This window comes from Saccharomyces mikatae (assembly GCF_947241705.1).
Source record: "Saccharomyces mikatae IFO 1815 strain IFO1815 genome assembly, chromosome: 11".
NCBI lineage: Eukaryota > Fungi > Ascomycota > Saccharomycetes > Saccharomycetales > Saccharomycetaceae > Saccharomyces > Saccharomyces mikatae.
The window spans coordinates 163,046-186,206 of NC_079266.1; the positions used below are offsets into that span (position 1 = coordinate 163,046).

At 38.6% G+C, this 23,161-nt stretch overlaps 13 protein-coding genes and 1 non-coding gene across 14 annotated transcripts; 8 read left to right on the forward strand and 6 right to left on the reverse strand.

Moving 5' to 3' along the window:
- Window positions 1-118: 118 nt before the first annotated feature.
- Window positions 119-190, reverse strand: Smki_11.trna5R. The gene has a single exon. It is a non-coding gene; the product is annotated as a tRNA-Arg (tRNA).
- Window positions 191-2,025: 1,835 nt separating this feature from the next.
- GPM1 (phosphoglycerate mutase GPM1) lies at window positions 2,026-2,769 on the reverse strand (the record flags this gene model as incomplete). The annotated part of the gene is made up of 1 exon (XM_056223754.1): window positions 2,026-2,769. The coding sequence occupies one exon, from the start codon at window positions 2,767-2,769 to the stop codon at window positions 2,026-2,028; it is 744 nt and encodes a 247-aa protein (XP_056077740.1).
- Window positions 2,770-3,305: 536 nt separating this feature from the next.
- Window positions 3,306-4,322, reverse strand: NNR2 (NADHX dehydratase; the record flags this gene model as incomplete). The annotated part of the gene is made up of 1 exon (XM_056223755.1): window positions 3,306-4,322. The coding sequence occupies one exon, from the start codon at window positions 4,320-4,322 to the stop codon at window positions 3,306-3,308; it is 1,017 nt and encodes a 338-aa protein (XP_056077741.1).
- Window positions 4,323-4,930: 608 nt separating this feature from the next.
- On the forward strand, window positions 4,931-5,839 carry MCR1 (cytochrome-b5 reductase; the record flags this gene model as incomplete). The annotated part of the gene is made up of 1 exon (XM_056223756.1): window positions 4,931-5,839. The coding sequence occupies one exon, from the start codon at window positions 4,931-4,933 to the stop codon at window positions 5,837-5,839; it is 909 nt and encodes a 302-aa protein (XP_056077742.1).
- A 169-nt stretch (window positions 5,840-6,008) lies between these two features.
- On the reverse strand, window positions 6,009-7,226 carry DBR1 (RNA lariat debranching enzyme; the record flags this gene model as incomplete). Its single annotated transcript, XM_056223757.1, has 1 exon — window positions 6,009-7,226. One exon carries the CDS (start codon window positions 7,224-7,226, stop codon window positions 6,009-6,011), a length of 1,218 nt encoding a protein of 405 aa, XP_056077743.1.
- Window positions 7,227-7,622: 396 nt separating this feature from the next.
- Window positions 7,623-9,545, reverse strand: SDH1 (succinate dehydrogenase flavoprotein subunit SDH1; the record flags this gene model as incomplete). Its single annotated transcript, XM_056223758.1, has 1 exon — window positions 7,623-9,545. The coding sequence occupies one exon, from the start codon at window positions 9,543-9,545 to the stop codon at window positions 7,623-7,625; it is 1,923 nt and encodes a 640-aa protein (XP_056077744.1).
- Window positions 9,546-10,197: 652 nt separating this feature from the next.
- Window positions 10,198-12,240, forward strand: AVT3 (Avt3p; the record flags this gene model as incomplete). Its single annotated transcript, XM_056223759.1, has 1 exon — window positions 10,198-12,240. One exon carries the CDS (start codon window positions 10,198-10,200, stop codon window positions 12,238-12,240), a length of 2,043 nt encoding a protein of 680 aa, XP_056077745.1.
- Window positions 12,241-12,592: 352 nt separating this feature from the next.
- RPT1 (proteasome regulatory particle base subunit RPT1) lies at window positions 12,593-13,999 on the forward strand (the record flags this gene model as incomplete). Its single annotated transcript, XM_056223760.1, has 1 exon — window positions 12,593-13,999. One exon carries the CDS (start codon window positions 12,593-12,595, stop codon window positions 13,997-13,999), a length of 1,407 nt encoding a protein of 468 aa, XP_056077746.1.
- A 225-nt stretch (window positions 14,000-14,224) lies between these two features.
- Window positions 14,225-14,863, reverse strand: RPC25 (DNA-directed RNA polymerase III subunit RPC25; the record flags this gene model as incomplete). The annotated part of the gene is made up of 1 exon (XM_056223761.1): window positions 14,225-14,863. The coding sequence occupies one exon, from the start codon at window positions 14,861-14,863 to the stop codon at window positions 14,225-14,227; it is 639 nt and encodes a 212-aa protein (XP_056077747.1).
- Window positions 14,864-15,163: 300 nt separating this feature from the next.
- LTV1 (ribosome biogenesis protein LTV1) lies at window positions 15,164-16,555 on the forward strand (the record flags this gene model as incomplete). The annotated part of the gene is made up of 1 exon (XM_056223762.1): window positions 15,164-16,555. The coding sequence occupies one exon, from the start codon at window positions 15,164-15,166 to the stop codon at window positions 16,553-16,555; it is 1,392 nt and encodes a 463-aa protein (XP_056077748.1).
- A 354-nt stretch (window positions 16,556-16,909) lies between these two features.
- Window positions 16,910-17,569, forward strand: MRP8 (Mrp8p; the record flags this gene model as incomplete). The annotated part of the gene is made up of 1 exon (XM_056223763.1): window positions 16,910-17,569. One exon carries the CDS (start codon window positions 16,910-16,912, stop codon window positions 17,567-17,569), a length of 660 nt encoding a protein of 219 aa, XP_056077749.1.
- Window positions 17,570-18,045: 476 nt separating this feature from the next.
- SDH3 (succinate dehydrogenase cytochrome b subunit SDH3) lies at window positions 18,046-18,642 on the forward strand (the record flags this gene model as incomplete). The annotated part of the gene is made up of 1 exon (XM_056223765.1): window positions 18,046-18,642. The coding sequence occupies one exon, from the start codon at window positions 18,046-18,048 to the stop codon at window positions 18,640-18,642; it is 597 nt and encodes a 198-aa protein (XP_056077750.1).
- A 507-nt stretch (window positions 18,643-19,149) lies between these two features.
- On the forward strand, window positions 19,150-20,796 carry TGL1 (sterol esterase; the record flags this gene model as incomplete). Its single annotated transcript, XM_056223766.1, has 1 exon — window positions 19,150-20,796. The coding sequence occupies one exon, from the start codon at window positions 19,150-19,152 to the stop codon at window positions 20,794-20,796; it is 1,647 nt and encodes a 548-aa protein (XP_056077751.1).
- A 537-nt stretch (window positions 20,797-21,333) lies between these two features.
- Window positions 21,334-22,971, forward strand: CTK1 (cyclin-dependent serine/threonine protein kinase CTK1; the record flags this gene model as incomplete). The annotated part of the gene is made up of 1 exon (XM_056223767.1): window positions 21,334-22,971. The coding sequence occupies one exon, from the start codon at window positions 21,334-21,336 to the stop codon at window positions 22,969-22,971; it is 1,638 nt and encodes a 545-aa protein (XP_056077752.1).
- Window positions 22,972-23,161: the final 190 nt, after the last annotated feature.

Sequence of the window (23,161 nt, forward strand, 5' to 3'; positions counted from 1 at the left end):
AAAAATGGATAGTTGAAAACAAGTACAAGTATGCCCAAGCCTTTTCGTATTCAAAAAAAACCTACAACAATAGTGGTGATTAACCAAATCAACTCAATGTCCTAGTAAATATAAAAAACACTCACGATGGGGGTCGAACCCATAATCTTCTGATTAGAAGTCAGACGCGTTGCCATTACGCCACGCGAGCATCTGATAATTACATGTTTTTGTATTACGGACTCGACTAATACCGGAATGTCCTGACAATCCTAATATACTATCTTAGGGAAGAAATGTTGGAATAAGTGATTACCACTATACATTTATTCATATAAATTGTTGTAATTGATGACGAACATTTTTTAACATGATACTTGTTGGAATAAGTGATTACCACTATACATTTATTCATATAAATTGTTGTAGTTGATGACGAACATTCTTTAACATGATACTAATGATGTTGAGTAAATTAATACTAACATTCTTATGGTGATACCAATTTAAATGGAGTAGGGAAATTCTAATTATAGAATTTCCTGCACTAATAAGATAAAGATCTATTAATTGTCCAGAACTTAGTATATAAGAAGATGAGTTAACACTAAATTCTTATCATCAACACTCTGATTTATGTCTGAACCTTTTGGTTTAATATAACCAATCAGCGTGTGTTTTATATACCTCTCTTATATAGATTAAGAAGGAACGACTATTCTTAATTATTACAACTTACTAAACTACTAATTATCAACAGAAGAAATGTTGGAATAAGTGATTACTACTATACACTTGTTCGTATAAATTGGATTAAGTTATTGCAACTATACGTCTTCGTATAAATTGAAGTAGAAAAATTCTAATAATAGAATTTACTGCAGTAATGAGATAAAGATCTATTAATTGATCAGAACTTATTATATAAGAAGATGAGTTATCACCAAATTCTTATCATTAACACTCTGATTTATGTCTGAACCTTTTGGTTTAATATTGTTGGAATGAAAATCAACTATTGTCTAGCAACTAGTAGTCATACTACTAGTACATTATCATATACGGTGTTGGAAGATGACATACGTTATGAGAAGCGGTCATCGAAATAAGTGGAAGTTGAAATGCAAGGATTGATAATGTAATAGGATAAGGGCTGACAACATATGATATGACAATAAAAGAATATACAGAATTAGGTAGAATCACGAGTTCCATTTATTGGATCCCTATACCCTCGAGGAGAACTTCTAGAATATTCTATATACCAAATAATATTGCCTTTATCAACAATGGAATCCCAACAATCATCTCAAAATTCACCCATTTCTCAGTAAGAATATCTGCTTATATTCTGAAATAATACTACAACTTAATTACAACAACGTCTCTTATATATTACATGAAGATCTGCTTTTATTCTTAATGAATGCCGCGGTCTGGTTCCTTACTAACGTTATCAAAAAAGTATTTGTTAACTAAATCTGAAACAATTAACACTTAAGACTATAGATAGCTAATTGCGAGCAACTTATATAAAGAGTACCAAAACACTGCTGATATTTGATATGGAAATACCACAAGAAAAGTTGGTTTAGAGCTAAAGTTCCACTATGGGTTTGGTGAATAAGCCTACTGCGTAACAAAATAGAGTCGTAATGATAATTAATTATTCATAATTAATCTGTACGTGTATCATATATATGTTAATAGAGTTCAGTCATTTATAGAATAGACTTTTCATTCCTTATCATATAGATATCAGACGACAGTATTTCTATACCTGTAGTCTTTAGTATAGAAAATTTACGTTGGAGTTAAAGTCAACTTTTAGCAACTACTACTCTAGCGATCAATGTCAGTTAAACTGGAATATCCAGCTGAACATGAAAAAGCGCGAAAAGAAAAATATTATAATCGTGTCAAACAAACGTTATCTTGACTATACATAGCTACTTACATTAAAAGTATGAACTATATATGTCTATATCATTGATATATTTGGTAAGAAAATGGAGGGAAAAGAATCATTAAATCATTCATTCAGACTTATTTCTTACCTTGGTTGGCAACAGCAGCGGCACCAGCAGCGGCAGCTTCTGGGTCCAAGTAGTAAGATGGCTTAGATGGCTTCAAGTTTTCATCCAATTCGAAAACCAATGGAATACCAGTTGGAATGTTCAACTTAGCAATGTCAGCATCGGAGATACCTTCCAAGTGCTTGACTAAACCTCTCAAGGAGTTACCGTGAGCAGCGATCATAACGGTCTTACCACTCAATAAGTCCTTGGCAATGACATCTTGCCAGTATGGCAACAATCTGTCAATGACCAAAGCCAAAGATTCAGTTTCTGGCAAGACATTTGGGTCGACGTACTTGTATCTTTCATCACCCTTTTGAGAGAATGGAGAGGAAGCGTCGATTGGTGGAGGTGGAACATCGAAAGATCTTCTGTAGGTGTTGAATTTTTCTTCACCGAACTTCTTCAAGGTTTCAGCTTTGTCCTTACCTTGTAGGTCACCGTAGTGTCTTTCGTTCAATCTCCAGGATCTGTTGACTGGGATCCACAATCTGTCAGCCTTTTCCAAAGCAATGTTAGCGGTTTGGATAGCTCTAGACAACTTAGAAGTGTATAAGACGTCTGGGTAGACCTTCTTTTCCTTCAACAATTCACCAGCTCTGGCGGCTTCTTGTTCACCCTTGGCGGACAATCTAACATCAACCCAACCGGTGAATAAGTTCTTTTCGTTCCATTCGGATTGACCGTGTCTAACTAAAACTAACTTTGGCATTTCTGTGATATGTATGTGTTTGTTTGGAGCTTTCAAAAGAGCAATAAGAAATATTAACAGTAAAAGAAAAATTCTAGGAATAAAGGACGACAAAGAGAAACAAGAAAATTAAACGTTCATTTCTTCACTATTATATAACAAACACAAGTAGCAATTCCACCGTACATTAAAATATGAGAATTGCCCTCCCTGCCAACAGCCACAACTTGGTACTATTGTTCATCACGATCATGAAACTCGCTGCCACCTGAAATTTCACCTCAGTGGATCTTTTTATTCTTCATCGTTCCACTGATCTTTTTCCACCAGCTGGTCGGTGAAGGAAAGTGGAATCCCGTTGGTGAGCATCCTGTTTTTCCGAGAAAAGTGGAAGCTTTATGTGTGGGTGCATGTGTGCCTCACTTTTCACAATAAGATATTCACTACAGGTTCACATATGCAACATTGTAGACTATACGTGTGTATATATATATATATATATATATATATATATATATATGGGTGTACTCGTAACCATCGCGTGTGCTCTTGGGTGTTCACCGGCCGAATAGCTTGGCGAACACCTCGCCGACACGGTCATTTAGGTCTGTAGTCTGCATTGCACGTCCCTTAGCCTTGAACCCAAGACGGGAACATTCACGTGTGATTGTGCAACCCGCATAACAACTTAACATAGCGTAATCTATCCAGTTTCTTAAAGTTTTATCAGTAGCAGAATCCCCTGTATCTTCCTGCTCGCAAATTTTAAAATCGTACATTGCACGACTGAATGCGAGCATGCATGATATGGCTCCTGTTAAGGTGTCACCTTGACCTCCCACTCTCTTGTTGCTACCTTCTTCGGTATTGGTCAACATGTCTTCTTCACCGCAAGGAGAGAAGATCCTGTCTGACTGCCCCTTTTCGACCACAATACAATTCAAGTCCTGAGCGATCAAGCTACCCATCTCGGCGTGCGAGTCACCCTTCTTGCCTATAGCATCACTCAATCTTTTGAATTCTACCACATTGGGTGTTAGGATGACTCTACCTTTAGGGTAGCTTCTCAGCATCTGTTTAACCTCACTGTCTAAGCTCACCAAATACAATCCATCGGCATCAATGACTAATGGAATCTTGCCTTCATGTTTTTCAAGTATGTACCTGATGATCTCTTTGATGGATTTCAACATTAGGGGGTCTCGACCCAAACCAGGTCCAATTACCACAACGTGGATCCTGTCCAATAAAGAATTGATTTTCTTTGTTTGTTCGTCCATATCAATATCAAATTTGGTGCTGCTCATACGAAGATACGGATGGACCATTAGGTTTGGAGTGTATGACTTAATGACTGTACCAGCATTGTATTCGCAGATGACGTGTGTCAAATCACATCCCATCAGAGCCGTGGCATTGGCGCTGAAATATGGTGCTCCTGTATAATCTTCGCATCCTCCAATTATACATACTCTCCCGCCGGATTGTCCCTTATGAAACTTTGGTAATAAAGGTGGTATGCATCTTTTCTGCGCCAATTTTATCAGTTCTCTATGAGATAGTTCTGCCAACATCTTGATTTATATAGTAGGGATGGTACCAGGACTATTGTAGTGATGGGCCTTCCTAAATCTCTAAATACCTGTCTAGGCGTCTACATATATATCTAATACATCACGTTCCAATATCCATCACATCACATCACTCCCTATTCTGTCCTCTACAACATAAGGAGTCATGTGTGGGTGTGTCCTTCTGGCGACTCCAAAAGTAGCTATTGGCAGTATGAAGACCGGCAACAATAAATGGATGGACTAGCATAGTTTACAATGACCTTCAGTATCCCTTCCACATATTTGTCAACTGTCTTCCCCCCATTATAACGCCTCTAACTCAGAAGAACTTGTTACCCCTGATAATTGAAGCTTTAAACACTTGAAGCTAGACAAACGTAGGATCTATCGCTCGGAGTACTTCTCCGTAAGAAAAAATAAGAGATATAAGGGCCCTTGATTGGTGTCTTATCAAGAAAGGTACGTATATAAGAATAGGGTTTGCCCGCAACGCCTGATAGCCTTATATATACTTACCTTTTGTCTCACAAATAGTGATTTTAAAATAAACAAACGTTAATTACAACGTATATAGCAATACGTTAGAATAATATTCCAAGTAAACAAGCATGTTCTCCAGATTATCAAGATCTCACTCCAAAGCACTACCGATTGCTCTAGGTACCGCTGCTATAGCAGCTGCAACTGCATTCTATTTTGCCAACCGTAATCAACACTCCTTTGTTTTTAATGAATCAAACAAAGTGTTCAAGGGTGACGACAAATGGATCGACTTGCCAATATCCAAGATTGAGGAAGAATCCCATGATACCAGAAGGTTTACTTTCAAGCTACCTACTGAAGACTCAGAAATGGGTTTGGTTCTAGCATCTGCTTTGTTCGCCAAGTTTGTCACGCCAAAAGGTTCTAATGTGGTTAGGCCATATACTCCTGTGAGTGACCTTTCCCAAAAAGGCCACTTCCAGTTGGTCATTAAGCATTATGATGGCGGTAAGATGAGCTCACATCTATTTGGTCTGAAGCCAAACGATACCGTTTCTTTTAAAGGGCCTATCATGAAATGGAAGTGGCAACAAAACCAATTCAAGTCAATCACGTTATTGGGTGCAGGCACAGGTATCACCCCCTTGTACCAATTAGCTCACCATATAGTTGAAAACCCCAATGATAAGACCAAAGTTAACTTATTATACGGGAATAAGACGCCTCAAGATATTTTGCTAAAGAAGGAGTTAGATGCTTTGAAGGAGAACCATCCCGATAAGTTCGAGGTTACTTACTTTGTTGATGACAAGCAAGAAGTTCAAGAGTTTGATGGTGAAGTTGGTTTCATTTCCAAAGATTTCATTCAAGAGAATGTTCCAGGTCCAAAGGAGGACACACATTTGTTTATCTGCGGTCCACCACCATTCATGAATGCTTACTCAGGTGAAAAGAAATCACCCAAAGACCAAGGCGAGCTGATTGGTATCTTGAACAATTTAGGCTACTCTAAGGATCAAGTTTTCAAGTTTTAAGGCATGAGAAAAAAAAAGAAGTCATTTTTTGTCTATTCTGGCTCGTCAAAACAAACTAGTAAATATATACGACAATATATATATATTCATGTATACGTTCAAGGATTCTTTCAGAAAGATTTAGCTTGAAATTTGGATATGGTAGACACACGTAACAGAGTAGTAACTTTTAAACAAGGAATTTAGAAATGAATTTCGTAGTTTGGCCTATCTCGTCTTTCTGGATATCTAAAGTGTATTCAGGTATGGCATAATTCTCCCAATCAACTTCCTTTGCTTTATCCCGATTAGATTGAGATAGTTCCATCCAATCGATGCTATCAAATGGTTTACTATATAATAAATTCTCATTCTTTTGCCAAACTTTCAAATTATTGATAAACTCAGGGTCCCAAAACATGCAGTGATCCTCATTCTTCCACGAAATATGCGACTTATCCGGTTCTACTTCCAAAATTTCTAACCAACGTCTCCTTGGCAAGCACTTGTCCAACGCCAAGAATCGTGTCTCGTCGTATCTGAAATCACGCTTACTTTCTTCCAGGCCATTCATCATAACTGGTCTTTCATCGTCGTCACTGGACAAGTCCAAATCAATTTCATTGGTATTTTTTTTCATCTTTGACGTTGAACTGTTTAGTATTTGAGAGCTCCTTTTATTATGTTTGATGGAAGCTGGAAATCTGACATGTAAGTGTGCGCTTAGCCACCACTGAGGACGCAAATTTCTTAATAATTGCCAAGTCACTGGACTTCCTAGGTCGCCCTTTTTAATGTCTGGTTCAAAAAAAGGTTTAAACTTCAACAAGTGTTTAACGTCACCATGATACACAACTCCGTTTGGCCAATCATGGCTCAACATGATATCCATGCGATTATTGATCATAAAAAGGGGAGCAACATCGGAAAGTCTCACATGATACAGATTTCTTATATTAGCTCTCCAACTGTTGTTTTCTAGATCATTCCAATTTGGTCGCTGCTTATTGAAATCCCATTGCTTCCATATCCCACTTAATGACCCTATTCTTATACCTTTAAACCATATGACATTAGAGTATCCCATGTAGTAAATATTCTTTGCTGCATAGCCACCATGTGGCAAAAGCATCAAATGTCTCATCGACTCATGGTTGCCGCCAATAAAAATAGTAGGGACGGGGGCTTCGATTTCATTGTTGTAATATGATATAAAATCACCAAGCCTTTGGTATTTTGGTGGTATGGCTATTGATTTGAAATCCTGCGTATCACGAATACTTTGGAAATCTCCAAGAATAATTAATAAATCAATGGGTGTCTTGGCGTGAATTCGTGCAACCTCTTTATAAATTTGATTCAGTTGACCGTGACAACATCCTTGTACAGCAATTCGTAGTTTAGTCATGAAAAATGTAATGAACGCCTGTTTGCATCCATAGTCTGCCACATTTTTCTGTTGCCCATATGGCCTTCTCCAGCTCTTTTTTCTGAGGGCTGGAAGAACATAAATGACCAATGATGAAAAAAGAAAAACTGTGACGACAGAATAGAGAGAGAGATGTCTCGCTTCAATTAACATAAAAAGGTAGATGAACTAATAAATGTTAAGTTAATAAATAAATAGTAAGTTATAAATAACTAAATAAATAGAGTATGTATAAGAAAAAACTTTATGTAAATGTATGTAAATAAATATACACAATTTAGTGAGTCAGTGGTAAATAGGTGCAAATGCACAAAAAAGTGCAATTAAAAAAAAGGGTATGACATTCTTTTTCATGGAACGAAGTAAAGATTTAAACTAATAGGCTCTTACAGTTGGAGGCACTGAAGGACACTCCTTTTCGTCCAAAGTGTGATCAATAACCTTCCTGTATTTCAAAGTCACTGGAGCAGTGACGTCCTTCTGCCAGGATAAAGTGTGCTTCATCCAATGCTCATCATCTCTGTTAGGATAATCTTCTCTTGCATGAGCACCACGAGACTCCTTTCTGTTGGCAGCGGAAACTGCAGTCTGAGAGGCACAGGTCAACAAGTTTTGTAGTTCCAAGGTTTCTACTAAGTCAGAATTCCAGATCATTGATCTGTCGGTAGTTTTGACATCAGCGAAGGTCTTCTCCACAGCCGTGATGTTGCGCACACCTTCATCCAAAGATGATTGTGTTCTGAAAACTGAAACATCCTTTTGCATTGTTTGCTTCATGTTCATTCTAATTTCTGCCGTAGATCTTGAACCATTAGCGTTTCTCAGTTTATCCAAGTTAGCGATGGATTCTTTACCCAAATCGGAAGGCAGAGGTTTATGTGGTAGCCCAGGTTGTAGCGTGTCAGCCACTGTATGTGCAACAGCACGGCCAAACACAACAAGATCCAATAACGAATTAGCACCTAATCTATTAGCACCGTGAACTGACACACAAGCGGCTTCACCACAGGCCATTAAGCCAGGAATGACTTTATCTTCACCGGTCTCCTCATCGATGGTTAGGGCTTCACCATTCCACTTCGTAGGAATACCACCCATATTGTAGTGTACAGTAGGAATAATTGGAATAGGCTCCTTGGTAACGTCTACACCAGCAAAAATGGCTGCTGTTTCAGAGATACCTGGCAATCTTTCCTTCAAGACCTCTGGAGGCAAATGACTCAATTGCAAGTACATATGGTCCTTCTTCTTACCAACACCCCTGCCTTCTCTAATTTCCATAGTGATTGCTCTGGATACGACATCTCTACAAGCCAAATCCTTAGCTGTGGGAGCATAACGCTCCATAAATCTTTCACCCTCAGAATTAACTAAAAAGCCACCTTCACCACGGGCACCTTCTGTAATCAAACAACCAGACCCATAGATACCTGAAGGATGGAATTGGACAAACTCTAAATCTTGCAAGGGGAAACCAGCACGCGAAACCATGGCGTTACCATCACCAGTACATGTGTGAGCTGAAGTACAAGAGAAATATGCTCTACCATAGCCACCAGTGGCAATAATGGTTTTGTGGGCTCTGAATCTGTGAATGGTACCATCCTCCTGATTATAAGCAATGACACCCACAACCTCGCCATTATGGGTCAATAGATCTAAGGCAAAGTATTCGATAAAGAAATGTGTGTCGTGTCTTAGAGCTTGGCCATAAAGTGTGTGCAAAAGAGCATGTCCTGTTCTGTCCGCGACAGCGCAAGTCCTATAGGCCTGAGCACCCTTACCGTATTCTTTGGTCTGACCACCAAATGCCCTTTGATAAATTTTGCCGCTTTCAGTTCTTGAGAAAGGTACACCGTAATGTTCCAACTCGATGATCGATTTAGGTGCCTCCCTAGTCATGTAATGAATAGAGTCCTGGTCACCAAGCCAGTCGGATCCCTTCACAGTATCGTACATATGCCATTTCCAGTTGTCCTTGTGCATATTTCCCAGCGCGGCATTAATACCACCTTGAGCAGCGACAGTATGAGACCTAGTAGGAAAAAGCTTGGATATACAGGCAGTCTTGTAGCCCGCCTCAGCAAGACCAAACGCGGCTCTAAGACCGGCACCACCGGCACCAATTACCACACAATCATACTCATGATCTATTATGTGGTACTTCCCGTCCGCAGAACTAGATGCAGAACCATTTACAGAGCCCTGTGTTTGGCGTACCAGAGCTGACGATGCAAATGTCCTCGTGCTCCTAAGCAAAGTCAACTTGGAGAGCGTTGATTTCTTTAGCGATAGCATTTTCGTTCTCGTTCTTCTTTACTACTATATTATTGGTTTTTCCTTTTTTCTTTTAACTTTTATTTTAATAAGGGGATGGAGGAAGAGTGTAGTGAAATTTATGAAGGCGAGAGGCGAAATACTTTTAATTAGTTGCTTTGTGTTTAGTAATCTAGACAGGTGAACCCAGTTTTAAATACCTCTAACGTTCCAAAAGGTCAAGGTCGAGGATACCAGAATATATAACGGACTTGTGCAAACAAACAACCAATAGAAGAGGCCCGGATCCCTTGGTCCAGTGGTCGCTCGGCGCCGCGTTCTGCGCTGTGATTGGTCCACCCCGCCCTCAAAGCCGTGACTCCATAACGACTACCGACGTGCTTGGCACTTCACCATAGAGAACTATCGTCAATAACCACTACGTTCGGGTATGTATTCTGAATGCAAAACGGTGTATTTGGGACTATAGGTGAGCGAAACCTTATATACCTTTGCATCATTATTGTGGGAAGGCTTAATTGCAGACAAAACATGATTACCCGGTAGAAAGATTTTTTGGTATAATATTGTGCTCATATGAGGCTATGAAGTAAGAATGATCGATGATTAGTAGAGGAAAGGGAAAAAAGAACATGTTAGGTAAGGAGGTTTAAGAGAAGTTCGCATAACAGTTATGAATAACAAGGAAGCTTCAAACGACTCCGGAAGAATGCAGAGCAACGATGACGAAAATAATAACAACAATGCAACAACTGGAGGCAGCAGTGAAAACAGCAATGGCAATAGCAGAAGTAGAAGCAGGAGCAGAAAATCTAGTGGGACTGCAGGCGGTCTGCTGAAAAACGCACCACTGATTGTAAACAATGAAGCGGTGCATGTCAGTGTGCCAGCGGCGTCGCACACGACAGGTAATAATGGTACGCTTGATGTAAGTATAAATAATCCTGATCCACAGGTGGTGGATGCTGTGGCACGCCACTTGATAAGAAACCCGACGAACAGCCTACACTTGCAAGGTGGGGACATCACGAGAGATCTGTACAAGTGGACGAACGAACACCCTTCGTCACCATCACAGTATCAGTACCCGAACCAACCTGCGCTTTCCACCTCTATACCTTCACAAGCACCCTCATTCTCGAACCGCAAAAGATCGATGAGTTTTTCTGCAGCTTCTGTAACATCGTCCTCTCACCTTCATAACAACTTAGAGGCGAATGCAAATACTCTAGCCGGAATTGGTCTGACACCCGGGTCGATGACGCACGAAGAGATGAGGGCTCCTGGCGGGTTCAGAAGATCTTTTATCATACAAAAGCACAGGAAACACAACGTCCATGCGCCTATACCGAATTTTTTCACGAAGAACTTTATTGAGTTTTTGACCCTGTATGGCCACTTTGCCGGTGAAGATTTATCGGAGGAAGAAGAGGAGGAAGAAACTGAAGAGGAGCCAGAGGAGGAGGCTTTGGAAACGGAAAGCACTCAGCTGATTTCTCGCGAACACGAGCGCCATCCGCACAAATCTTCAACAGTGAAAGCGGTACTGCTCCTGCTGAAGTCATTCGTTGGAACGGGTGTGCTTTTCCTGCCCAAGGCTTTTCATAACGGTGGCTGGGGGTTCAGTGCTATTTGTTTGCTTTCATGTGCTCTCGTTTCGTATGGATGTTTTGTGTCGTTGATTACTACCAAGGACAAAGTAGGCGTCGATGGGTATGGTGACATGGGTCGCATTCTCTATGGGCCAAAGATGAAATTCGCCATTCTTTTATCCATTGCCTTATCACAAATCGGATTCTCCGCTGCGTATACGGTTTTCACTGCAACTAATTTGCAAGTGTTTTGTGAAAATTTCTTCCATTTGAAACCGGGCAGCATCAGCCTGGCCACTTATATATTTGCGCAAGTACTCATTTTTGTTCCACTGTCTTTGACAAGAAATATAGCCAAATTGAGTGGGACTGCGTTGATAGCGGACCTATTTATTCTACTGGGGTTGGTGTATGTTTACGTTTACTCCATTTATTACATCGCCGTTAATGGAATTGCATCCGATACGATGCTAATGTTCAACAAAGCGGACTGGTCTTTGTTCATCGGTACCGCCATATTCACATTTGAAGGCATAGGCCTACTTATCCCCATTCAGGAGTCGATGAAACACCCAAACCATTTCCGACCATCTCTCTCAGCAGTGATGTGTATTGTTGCGGTGGTTTTTATATCCTGTGGTCTCTTGTGCTATGCAGCTTTTGGATCAGATGTTAAAACCGTCGTTCTATTGAATTTCCCGCAAGATACTTCTTATACTCTCACCGTTCAATTACTGTATGCATTAGCCATATTATTATCCACGCCGTTGCAGTTATTTCCAGCAATACGTATTTTGGAAAATTGGACTTTCCCCTCAAATGCATCTGGTAAACACAACCCGAAAGTCAAATGGTTGAAGAACTATTTCCGTTGTGCTATTGTCGTTTTGACATCCGTTCTTGCATGGGTAGGCGCCAATGATTTAGACAAGTTCGTATCGCTGGTGGGCTCCTTCGCGTGTATCCCATTGATATACATATACCCACCATTACTACACTACAAGGCATCCAGCATATCTGGGACTTCAAGAGCAAGACTTCTCCTGGATTTAATTGTCATAGTGTTTGGAGTGGCTGTCATGGTCTACACGTCATGGCAAACTATTAAAATGTGGAGCAAGTAAGTAGCCTCACTCAGTCTCGTACATCTATGTACAAGTGCACATATGTAGTTATGTATAGCATATTGATTTTCTACATTAGAAGAAGCAAGTCTTGTTTTAATTATACGTTATATAGATATGCCGTATAATGCTCAGACTAATTTGACCCAATTGAATTTACCCGGACAATATTTAAAGGTATAGTGGAGCAGAATTACCAAATTTTGCCACCCATGAAAACTAAACTCGAATAGTTACAGAAGGCTAGCTGTAGAGACCCTTTTGAAAAGGATGGGAAAATAAAGAACAGTCCAATTGCAATTTTCTTTCCATAACTTATTAATCCATCAAGAAGAGTTATAAACGATACAAAATGCCACCAAAAGAGGACTGGGAAAAGTATAAGGCACCTTTGGAGGACGATGATAAAAAACCTAATGATGACAAGATTGTACCCTTAACAGAAGGTGACATTCAAGTACTGAAATCTTACGGTGCTGCACCATACGCAGCTAAACTAAAGCAAACAGAGAGTGACTTAAAGGACATTGAAGCGAGAATCAAAGAAAAAGCTGGTGTCAAAGAAAGTGATACAGGGTTAGCACCCTCCCACCTCTGGGATATTATGGGTGATAGACAAAGACTGGGTGAAGAACACCCCTTACAAGTTGCTCGTTGCACGAAAATAATCAAGGGAAATGGTGAAAATGATGATCCTACAACGGATAATAACAGCAACAGCGGCAATGAGAACAGTAATAGCAACCAGCAATCTGCTGATGCCGATGAGGACGATGAAGATGCCAAGTACGTGATAAATCTTAAGCAAATCGCCAAGTTTGTTGTCGGGTTAGGTGAACGTGTTTCTCCAACAGATATAGAGGAAGGTATGCGTGTGGGTGTTGACAGATCGAAATATAATATTGAACTTCCATTACCTCCAAGGATTGATCCATCAGTAACTATGATGACCGTTGAAGAAAAACCTGATGTTACATATAGCGATGTTGGTGGTTGTAAAGACCAAATTGAAAAACTGAGAGAGGTTGTCGAACTGCCCTTATTGTCTCCGGAAAGATTTGCTACTTTAGGTATTGATCCGCCAAAAGGTATCTTATTATATGGTCCACCTGGTACTGGTAAAACACTATGTGCTCGTGCTGTTGCTAATAGAACAGATGCTACTTTTATCAGAGTTATTGGTTCTGAACTAGTGCAAAAATATGTCGGTGAAGGTGCTCGCATGGTAAGAGAGTTATTTGAGATGGCCCGTACCAAAAAGGCTTGTATTATATTCTTCGATGAAATCGACGCCGTTGGTGGTGCTCGTTTTGATGATGGTGCAGGTGGTGATAATGAGGTACAAAGAACTATGTTGGAGTTGATTACACAATTAGATGGGTTTGATCCTCGTGGTAACATTAAAGTGATGTTTGCGACCAATAGACCTAACACTTTAGATCCGGCCCTATTGAGACCTGGTAGAATTGATCGTAAAGTAGAGTTTTCATTGCCCGACCTAGAAGGTCGTGCTAATATTTTCCGAATTCACTCCAAATCAATGAGTGTGGAGCGCGGTATTAGATGGGAACTTATCTCAAGGCTGTGTCCAAACTCTACTGGTGCAGAATTGAGGTCTGTTTGTACAGAAGCTGGTATGTTTGCAATTAGGGCAAGAAGAAAGGTAGCCACTGAAAAGGATTTCTTAAAGGCTGTTGATAAAGTTATTAGCGGGTACAAGAAGTTTAGCTCTACGTCACGCTATATGCAATACAATTGATTTTGATGTACTTTTTTATTATATATTATGAGAAGAATTAGTAAGAATAACAAATACAACTACAGCTACAAACTTGAAGTATTAGAATACAGGGTAGGTCCTTGAGAGAAAATCAGTTTATGTAATGCTAAAAAAAATTTAGGTGTACTCTATGTTATTGTTATCATTATTATTGTTATTATTTACTACTATTATGTTTTATTGAGATAATAGCATTCTTATCTATTATTCCCACCAACTAACAAGTCCCATGCCGTCTGTTTGACAACTACCTAATAAGGCATACGCCGGTGGTTTTTCGTTTAGAGGAGTTTCTTCATTTTTACCTTCAATCTCTTTCTCTAACTGTGCTCTTTCCTCCAATTCTCGTTCTTTGGGTGATTTAGGTTTTACATCCACAAAAACTTCTCTTTCGATTCTGAATCTTATTTTCTCATTCACATCGAAGTATAGTTTTGTTTCTTCATCCATAGGCCAAATCCATGCACTTTCCTCAGGCGTATAATAGCATCCTTCGAATAGCATATTTTGCGGAATGAATATGTCATCAAATATACCTAATAATGAAACTTTTATACCTTCTGCTGTACATTTAGAGATCCATCCCGTTATTATTTCACCCAAGAACGGTTTGAAGACAACGGCTCGAAATGTTACATTGATAAAGGATGATCCGTCACCTGGCTTCAATTGACCTTCTTCAACAGTTAATAAGTCATAGATCGTAATGCAAAGACCGACATTAGGAATGATCTTGTTGGCAAACTTATTATTTAACTGATGAGTGATTGCCGATTTTGTATCACGATGAAATTGGTCGGGCGGGATTCGTACCAAGTCAGCAATATTTGAAAGAATAAACATATTTGCTGGTCTAAACAAGGGCACACGACTTCTTTATACTTCGGCAATGGTTTCCTTTACAATATCGCTTTTGACATCTATATCTATACTTCTGATCTAACTATCCACTATTATGGTGCGAAATTAACGATTCCGTATAACGCGACTGAAAATTTGTCAAATAAAAAATTCAAGCGATGAGCATCGGTAGAATGATAATGCCATATAAGCACCCAGTCAAGGTATTTTTCGAATAGTTACTTTAGGCGTATCTGGTTACAATTTTTTGAAGGCTTTATAGACGTATGAAAAATTAGAAGTATGTCAAAGAAATTTAGTTCTAAAAACTCCCAAAGATATGTGGTGGTGCACAGACCTCATGACGATCCTTCATTTTATGATACAGATGCATCTGCGCATGTTCTAGTTCCTGTTTCTAATCCAAATAAGCCTGGTACCGAAGCGGATCTTCGAAAAAAAGAGGAAGCTTTTGTAAAACCAAAGGATAACAAAGCACATGTTGGGGAAGCAGCTTTATATGGCATTAATTTTGATGATTCCAAATATGATTATACACAACATTTGAAGCCAATAGGCCTTGACCCTGAAAACTCCATTTTTATAGCTTCCAAGGATAAAGAACGTAATGTTGAAAAAAAGAATATTGAAGACCTATTCATCGAGCCCAAATATAGACGTGATGAGATTGAAAAGGATAATGCCCCACCTGTGTTTCAACGAGGCGTGGCTAAGCCAGACTATTTACTGCACCAACAAGATACCACCGATGATATTAAAGGTTTCAAACCTGACTTGAATCCAGCATTAAGGGAAGTGTTGGAAGCATTAGAGGATGAAGCATATGTTGTGAATGATGATATTGTAGTCGAAGATCCAAAAAGAAAAGCACAATTTCAAAATAATGACTACGGAGAAGAAGAAAAAGAAGACGATGTTTTTGCACAGCTATTAGGAAGCGGTGAAGCAAAGGATGAGGACGAGTTCGAAGGCGAATTCGATGAATGGGATATCGATAATGTGGAAAATTTTGAAAATGAAAATTACGTCGAAGAAATGGCCCAATTCGATAATATTGATAACCTAGAGGACCTAGAAAATATTGATTATCAAACTGATGTTCGAAGGTTCCAAAAGGATATATCCACTATAGAGAAGTACAATTCTGATGACGAGTTTTCTAATGCCGGTCCAGAAAGCGTAAACCCTTCTGAAGAGGAAGATATATTGGGAGAATTGCCCTCCATCCAAGACAAAAGTAAGGCTGGAAAAAAGAAAAGAAGAAGCCGTCAAAAGAAAGGCGCCATGTCTGATGTGTCTGGATTTTCCATGAGTTCAAGTGCTATTGCCCGTACAGAGACAATGACAGTGCTGGATGATCAGTACGATCAAATCATCAATGGCTACGAAAACTACGAGGAAGAGCTACAAGAAGATGAAGAGGAGAATTATCAAACTTTTGATATGTCAGCAGAAAGATCAGACTTCGAATCAATGCTTGATGACTTCTTAGACAATTATGAGCTAGAGAGCGGTGGTCGTAAGCTGGCTAAAAAGGATAAAGAAATTGAAAGACTGAAGCAGGCAGCAGATGAAGTAAGTAAAGGTAAATTGTCCCAGAGAAGAAATCGTGAAAGACAAGAGAAGAAGAACCTTGAACAAGTCACCAATACCCTAGGCAGCTTAAGATTTTAAAGAAGTAGATAAACAATATGGAGATGCAGGTACCGTATAAGTATTAGATAGTTGTATATATACGTAGTCAAATAATTCATGCCCAAAAATGCACCATGCTCCGGGTAAAAGATAGCCGAACGCGGCGGTGCTGTTTGTGGATTTCGGAGAAAGGGGGGCGGAGGAAGGAGGTTTTTTATTATTGTTCAAACATGTCGATGTTATGGTATAAAGACACCAACATGCGCTGTTTTGAAAGCTTCACAGTTCAATAACAATTAGGATTACTATCTTGTCATTACTCTTTGTATTCGGGAGGTAGAGTACTTTTATCGAGGAAAATAATACATATATATATAAACAGAAAGTAAGAAAATGTCTAACGAAATTGAATTGCTACAGAAGCAAGTTTCCGAATTGCAGGAATTAGTGAAGAAGCAAAGTCTTATTATCTCAAAGACTGGGGAGCGGGTTCTCGAGTTGCAAGTATCTAAACAAAAGCATGATGTGTCTGATTTCGATTCGAAATTCTCCAAATCCGTCTCGAAGAAATCAGGGTCCACTGCCCAATTCGATGCGACTGATTTTGCGACAAACGAAGATCTAGTGGAATTGGTCAAGGAACTACAGGGAGAGCTGAATTTCATCGAGGAACGTTCCATCAGAAGACTTGTCAACTCTTTGAAAAAAGAGGACAATGATGTTGTAGCGCCATTACCCAATGCAGATGGCGATATCCCTGTCATTTCTGATGGTATCTTCCCTAAGTCGTTAAAGGAATTTAAAAACATTTCGGACTTGAATCTGGTAAGACTCGCTAAATTTTACGAAAGATTACCACCAACATTAAAGGAACAAGAAGACTTCGAAAATTTCTTAGAAGGTAAGGTGGAGGCCTTTCACATAAATGAAACTACTGATGAAGAAATTTCCAAGGAATTGGAAAAATTCTCGAAAGATGATCTAGATGATGCTTTCAACGATGTTGCTCGTTATTTAGGTCTTTCCCTTAGAAGAGGAACCGAAATATGGTAAACAAAAAGTAGAAACCAAAAAAATGGAGCGAGCAAACTTGAATGTCAGAATCATTTCCCGTATATATTTATAGTTTAGAGTATGTTATAAAATAGTGTTCAATGAAACTCATTCATATTATGTTACCGCCGTATTCAAGTCAAAAGACCGTAGTGTGAAAAAGAGCAAGAGAAGGAAAGAGAAAAAAAAGACAATAGTCCTGTTCCTTCATTGAAGCTATTACTCATTATATGTGTTCGCTCCTGTATACTGGTACATCTCTCTAACTTACCACCATGTACACCATTCTATGTCCTCAAGCATCATCTACCTTTTGAGCAAATCCGTTCTGATTGGCTGCGGTAGCCCGCTCCTTTTTCCGCAAAGCGTCTGGTGTTGATATAAATGCACAATGGCTCTACGCTATTTAAATCCCCGCATAAGGGTTCCAGGAACAACTCGAGTCTATCAATTATAAATCTTACAAATAGTGAACAATGTCTGCCATGATGCTCAAGCTAGGACTCAATAAATCTGCTCTATTGTTGAAACCTTCTGTCTTTTCAAGAGCAGCCACCTTGAGCTCTTCGAGGAGGCTGCTTTTTAATACAGCTAGAACAGGTTTCCTCTCTACCTCGCTACTGAAGAACATGGCCAGTGAGATGAACACCAAAGCTGCCATTGCCGAGGAACAGCTGTTAAACAAACAAAGGGCGAAGAGACCTATTTCTCCACATCTTACTATTTACCAACCGCAACTGACCTGGTATCTATCTTCTTTGCACCGTGTCTCGTTGGTGTTCATGGGACTAGGTTTCTACTTGTTCACTATACTCTTCGGGGTTTCTGGTCTATTAGGTCTTGGGTTGACTACTGACAAGGTGTCTAATTGGTACCACCAGAAATTTTCCAAGATAACTGAATGGTCTATCAAGGGTTCCTTCGCTTACTTATTTGCGATCCACTATGGTGGTGCTATTAGACACTTAATATGGGACACCGCTAAGGAATTGTCACTGAAAGGCGTTTACAGGACTGGTTACGCACTTATTGGCTTCACGGCCGTTCTCGGCACTTATTTATTAACTTTATGATTTCTTAAAGCGACATACCTATTTTTACACATATGTACAAATAACCATTTATATATTTGCCTATATATATGACCCAATACCGCACTTATTTATTCTTTCAAATCTTCATAATTGAGGTGCCGAATATTAGCGTGTTTTCACTGAGGGTGCTTCTTTTTCTCCTTTTCTATTGAGAACAATAGAGAAAATAAAAGGAACAAACAAGAGGAAGACAGAGAAAGATAACTTAAAGATAAGCAAGTTTGAACAAATAAAAGCGACGCCGCCAGTCTCAAAATAAATTTTTCTCCAATACTTGTCGAGGCTATTATCGATTACTTGAACTAAGAAAGGGAGCAAATATAAGTGGTTCATTTTTCTCTTACATAAGCTAAAGACAAAAGAAATCATTTTCGTGGAATAAGTAAGTGTGAAGATATATCAAGTAGCAAGCAAAGAGGAAGAAAAAAAGCAAGATATAATTCTATTACTCTGCAGCTAATATTGTTAAAACCGTTTTAAAGCGAAATGTACTTCCCCTTTTTAGGCAGATTATCAATAACGGATTATATCATAGTCGTCCTAGTGTACATCGAAAGTATTATCTCATCAGTACTTAAACTTATACCACAACCAATGATTGGCCTTTTCGAATGGTTGATCAACTTCTCAACGTGTTCTGATGACAATACCATCGAAGAAAAGCTAAGGGCTGCCCCAACCATCCATGAAATGTGTGCAATTTTTGATATCTCTGTTGAAGATCATTTAGTAAGAACTGAAGATAATTACATCCTGACATTGCATAGAATTCCACCAATTTCTAAAAACAGGTTAAACAATAAGGTGGTGTACTTACATCACGGTCTTTTGATGTGTTCTGATGTTTGGTGCTGTAATATTGAGAGACATAAAAACTTACCGTTTGTATTACACGATTTGGGCTACGACGTTTGGATGGGCAATAATAGAGGTAATAAATACTCTACCGCTCATTTGAACAAACCACCAAAATCGAGAAAGTTTTGGGATTTTTCTATTGATGAATTTGCGTTCTTTGATATCCCAAACTCTATTGAGTTTGTTTTGGATATAACAAAAGTAGACAAGGTTATATGCATCGGATTTTCTCAAGGCTCAGCTCAAATGTTTGCAGCATTTTCATTAAGTGAAAAACTTAATCAAAAGGTCTCTCATTTCATAGCTATAGCCCCTGCAATGACTCCTAAAGGTCTGCACAACAGAATTGTCGATACTTTAGCAAAGTCGTCGCCCGGTTTTATGTATCTTTTCTTCGGTAGGAAAATTGTCTTACCTTCTGCAGTCATTTGGCAAAGAACTTTACATCCAACACTTTTCAATTTGTGCATTGATGTAGCTAACAAAATCCTCTTCAATTGGAAATCCTTTAACATACTACCAAGGCAAAAAATTGCTTCCTACGCAAAACTTTATTCAACCACCAGTGTAAAATCTATCGTTCACTGGTTTCAAATATTAAGATCCCAGAAATTTCAAATGTTTGAAGAATCTGATAATATGCTAAATTCATTGACTAGGCCTTACCAAATTGCTAATTTTCCTACCAGAACTAATATTAAAATTCCCATTCTTTTAATTTATGGCGGTATAGATTCCTTGGTTGATATCGAGGTGATGAAAAAGAATCTACCTTTCAACTCTGTCTTTGATGTAAAGGTCGACGATTACGAACACCTGGATTTGATATGGGGTAAAGACACAGATACTTTAGTAATAGCAAAAGTTTTAAGATTCATCGAGTTTTTCAACCCCGGGAATGTTTCATTGAAAACCAACCAGTTACTGCCATCTGCAAATTTGGTTGAAGAATTGCCAAGTACAACATGGAAGACATCTCACCAAACACATGGTTTTAGCTACAAAACTCATTCGGTAGATCGTTCTCCTTTGTCTGTACAGGCCGATGAAGTAGATGAAAATCCCACCACTGATAATACTAGGTTCTTGAGACGAGTGTTCTCTACTAGTGTTATAGACGAGGACAACGAAAATGAGCATCAAGATGGTACAGAGGATGAAATTCATAAGGAGCAGCAAAGAAGATTGAGCGCTTATCTAGAGTCATCTAATGATCTACGACAATTAGACGCCAACTCTTCAACGACTGCACTAGATGCCTTAAGTAAAGAATAAGATAACTGCAAGAGAACCCCTATTAAAGCACTTTTCGTTCGGATAAGAGAATACAAATAGTAATAAAGAAATTGATGTAACGAAGAAGAAATATACGTATGTTAAATATACAGTAAATAGAGATGTTGAAAAAGCTCACTAGACGTGATCTTTATACCTGTGCTCATCGGAAAGAAGTGAAATAATTACTACTTCCTTTCAGCATTAGTGTTTATTCGGGTTAAAGAAGTCACGTGTCACTTTATTTTTTCCAGTTTTTTTTTCGTTGATGGAAGAGAGAAACCTCTACATAATAAGGTAACTGGGCATATTGATCGCCAATGTGACATCGATGTGAAGGGATCGGATAGTAAAGCACTTTCAAGAAACAATCTACTTCCTTATCAGTTTATTTGTCCCTCGTGCATTACTAAATTTTTGAAAGCCTTTTGTTCCACTAATACTTTTAAAAAACGTATTTTGTAAATAAAACCGACTAACATTATATTTGACACTAGAATAACCCTGGAAACATACATCATAAGTTATTCTTTGACAATGTCCTACAATAATGGCAACACGTATTCAAAAAGCTATAGCAGAAATAATAAAAGACCCTTGTTTGGAAAGAGATCGCCACATCCCCAATCCCTAGTGAGGCCTCCGCCACCAAAGAGAATACGGACAGATAATAGTTATCAGTCAAATATAGACAATACATCGTCTCATAGGGTGAATTCAAATGACCAATCTGGTCATACGAAAAGTCGTAGTAACAATAGTTTATCTCGCTATAGCGATACTACTTTTCCAACAAATTCTAGATATCAGGGTTCAAGATACAATAATAACACATCCTATGGTAATAGAGCTACAGGTATGAAAAGGGATGAAGGAAAAGCTGAATTTTTATCTCATTTGCCAAAAGGGCCTAAATCTGTAGAGACATCCAGGTATAATAATCCATCCTTCACTAATAGTAACGATTTAAAAAATGACAATCACACTTCAAAATACAATAACCATAAGGCTCAGGAAATACGATCTATTGTGCCGAAAAAAGTACCAGTTTCAGTTTTAACACAGCAAAGAAGCACTTCGGTCTACCAAAGGATAATGCAAGTGGGCGAGGGAACTTATGGTAAAGTTTACAAGGCTAAAAACACAAACACAGAGAATTTAGTAGCGCTGAAAAAATTGAGATTGCAGGGGGAGAGAGAAGGTTTCCCTATAACATCTATACGAGAAATAAAACTGTTACAAAGTTTCAATCATCCTAATGTCTCTACTATAAAAGAGATAATGGTCGAATCTCAAAAAACGGTATACATGATATTTGAGTACGCTGACAATGACCTGAGTGGGTTATTATTGAACAAGGAGGTTCAGATTTCTCATTCACAATGCAAGCATGTCTTCAAGCAATTGCTTCTAGGAATGGAATATCTGCATGATAATAAAATTCTACACCGTGATGTTAAAGGCTCCAATATCTTAATCGATAACCAGGGAAATCTAAAAATAACAGATTTTGGCCTAGCGAGGAAAATGAGCCGCAGGGCCGATTATACTAATCGTGTCATTACATTGTGGTACAGGCCGCCAGAACTGTTATTAGGGACTACAAATTATGGAACAGAAGTTGACATGTGGGGTTGTGGTTGCCTTCTAGTGGAATTATTTAACAAAACTGCAATTTTCCAAGGCTCTAATGAATTAGAACAAATAGAGTCGATTTTCAAAACTATGGGGACTCCTACCATAAATAGCTGGCCAACGCTTTACAACATGCCGTGGTTTTTCATGATCATGCCACAACAAACTACCAAATATACCAATGCTTTTTCTGAGAAATTTGGAAGTATTTTGCCAACCGCAAAATGTCTTCAATTGGCAACGAACTTGTTACGTTACGACCAGAAGAAAAGGTTTACTGCAACTGAAGCTTTACAAAGCGATTATTTCAAAGAGGAACCTAGACCTGAACCCCTAATTCTTGATGAATTAGCAAGTTGTCACGAATACGAAGTTAAATTGGCAAGAAAACAGAAGCGTTCTAACATCGTATCTAGCAACGCTAGCAACAAGGCTAACAACGGTAATAATAATCATCATAATAATAATCATAATAATAATAATAATAATAGTAGTAGTAGTAGTAATAGTAATAGTAATATCACTATTAATGATAAATAAGGACATGTAGTCAATTAAGTAAGTAGACACAAAATTAGATTAATAGTTTATTTATCACACGGCAGCTATACGTATGATACTAATCCGATTGACTTTCTGAAAGCCCCATCAATAGAAAAGGTTTCTTTTGTCACCTGTACTCTTCGTAAATTAATCGTTTTTGTATGCAAGCTGTACGCCTCGCATACCA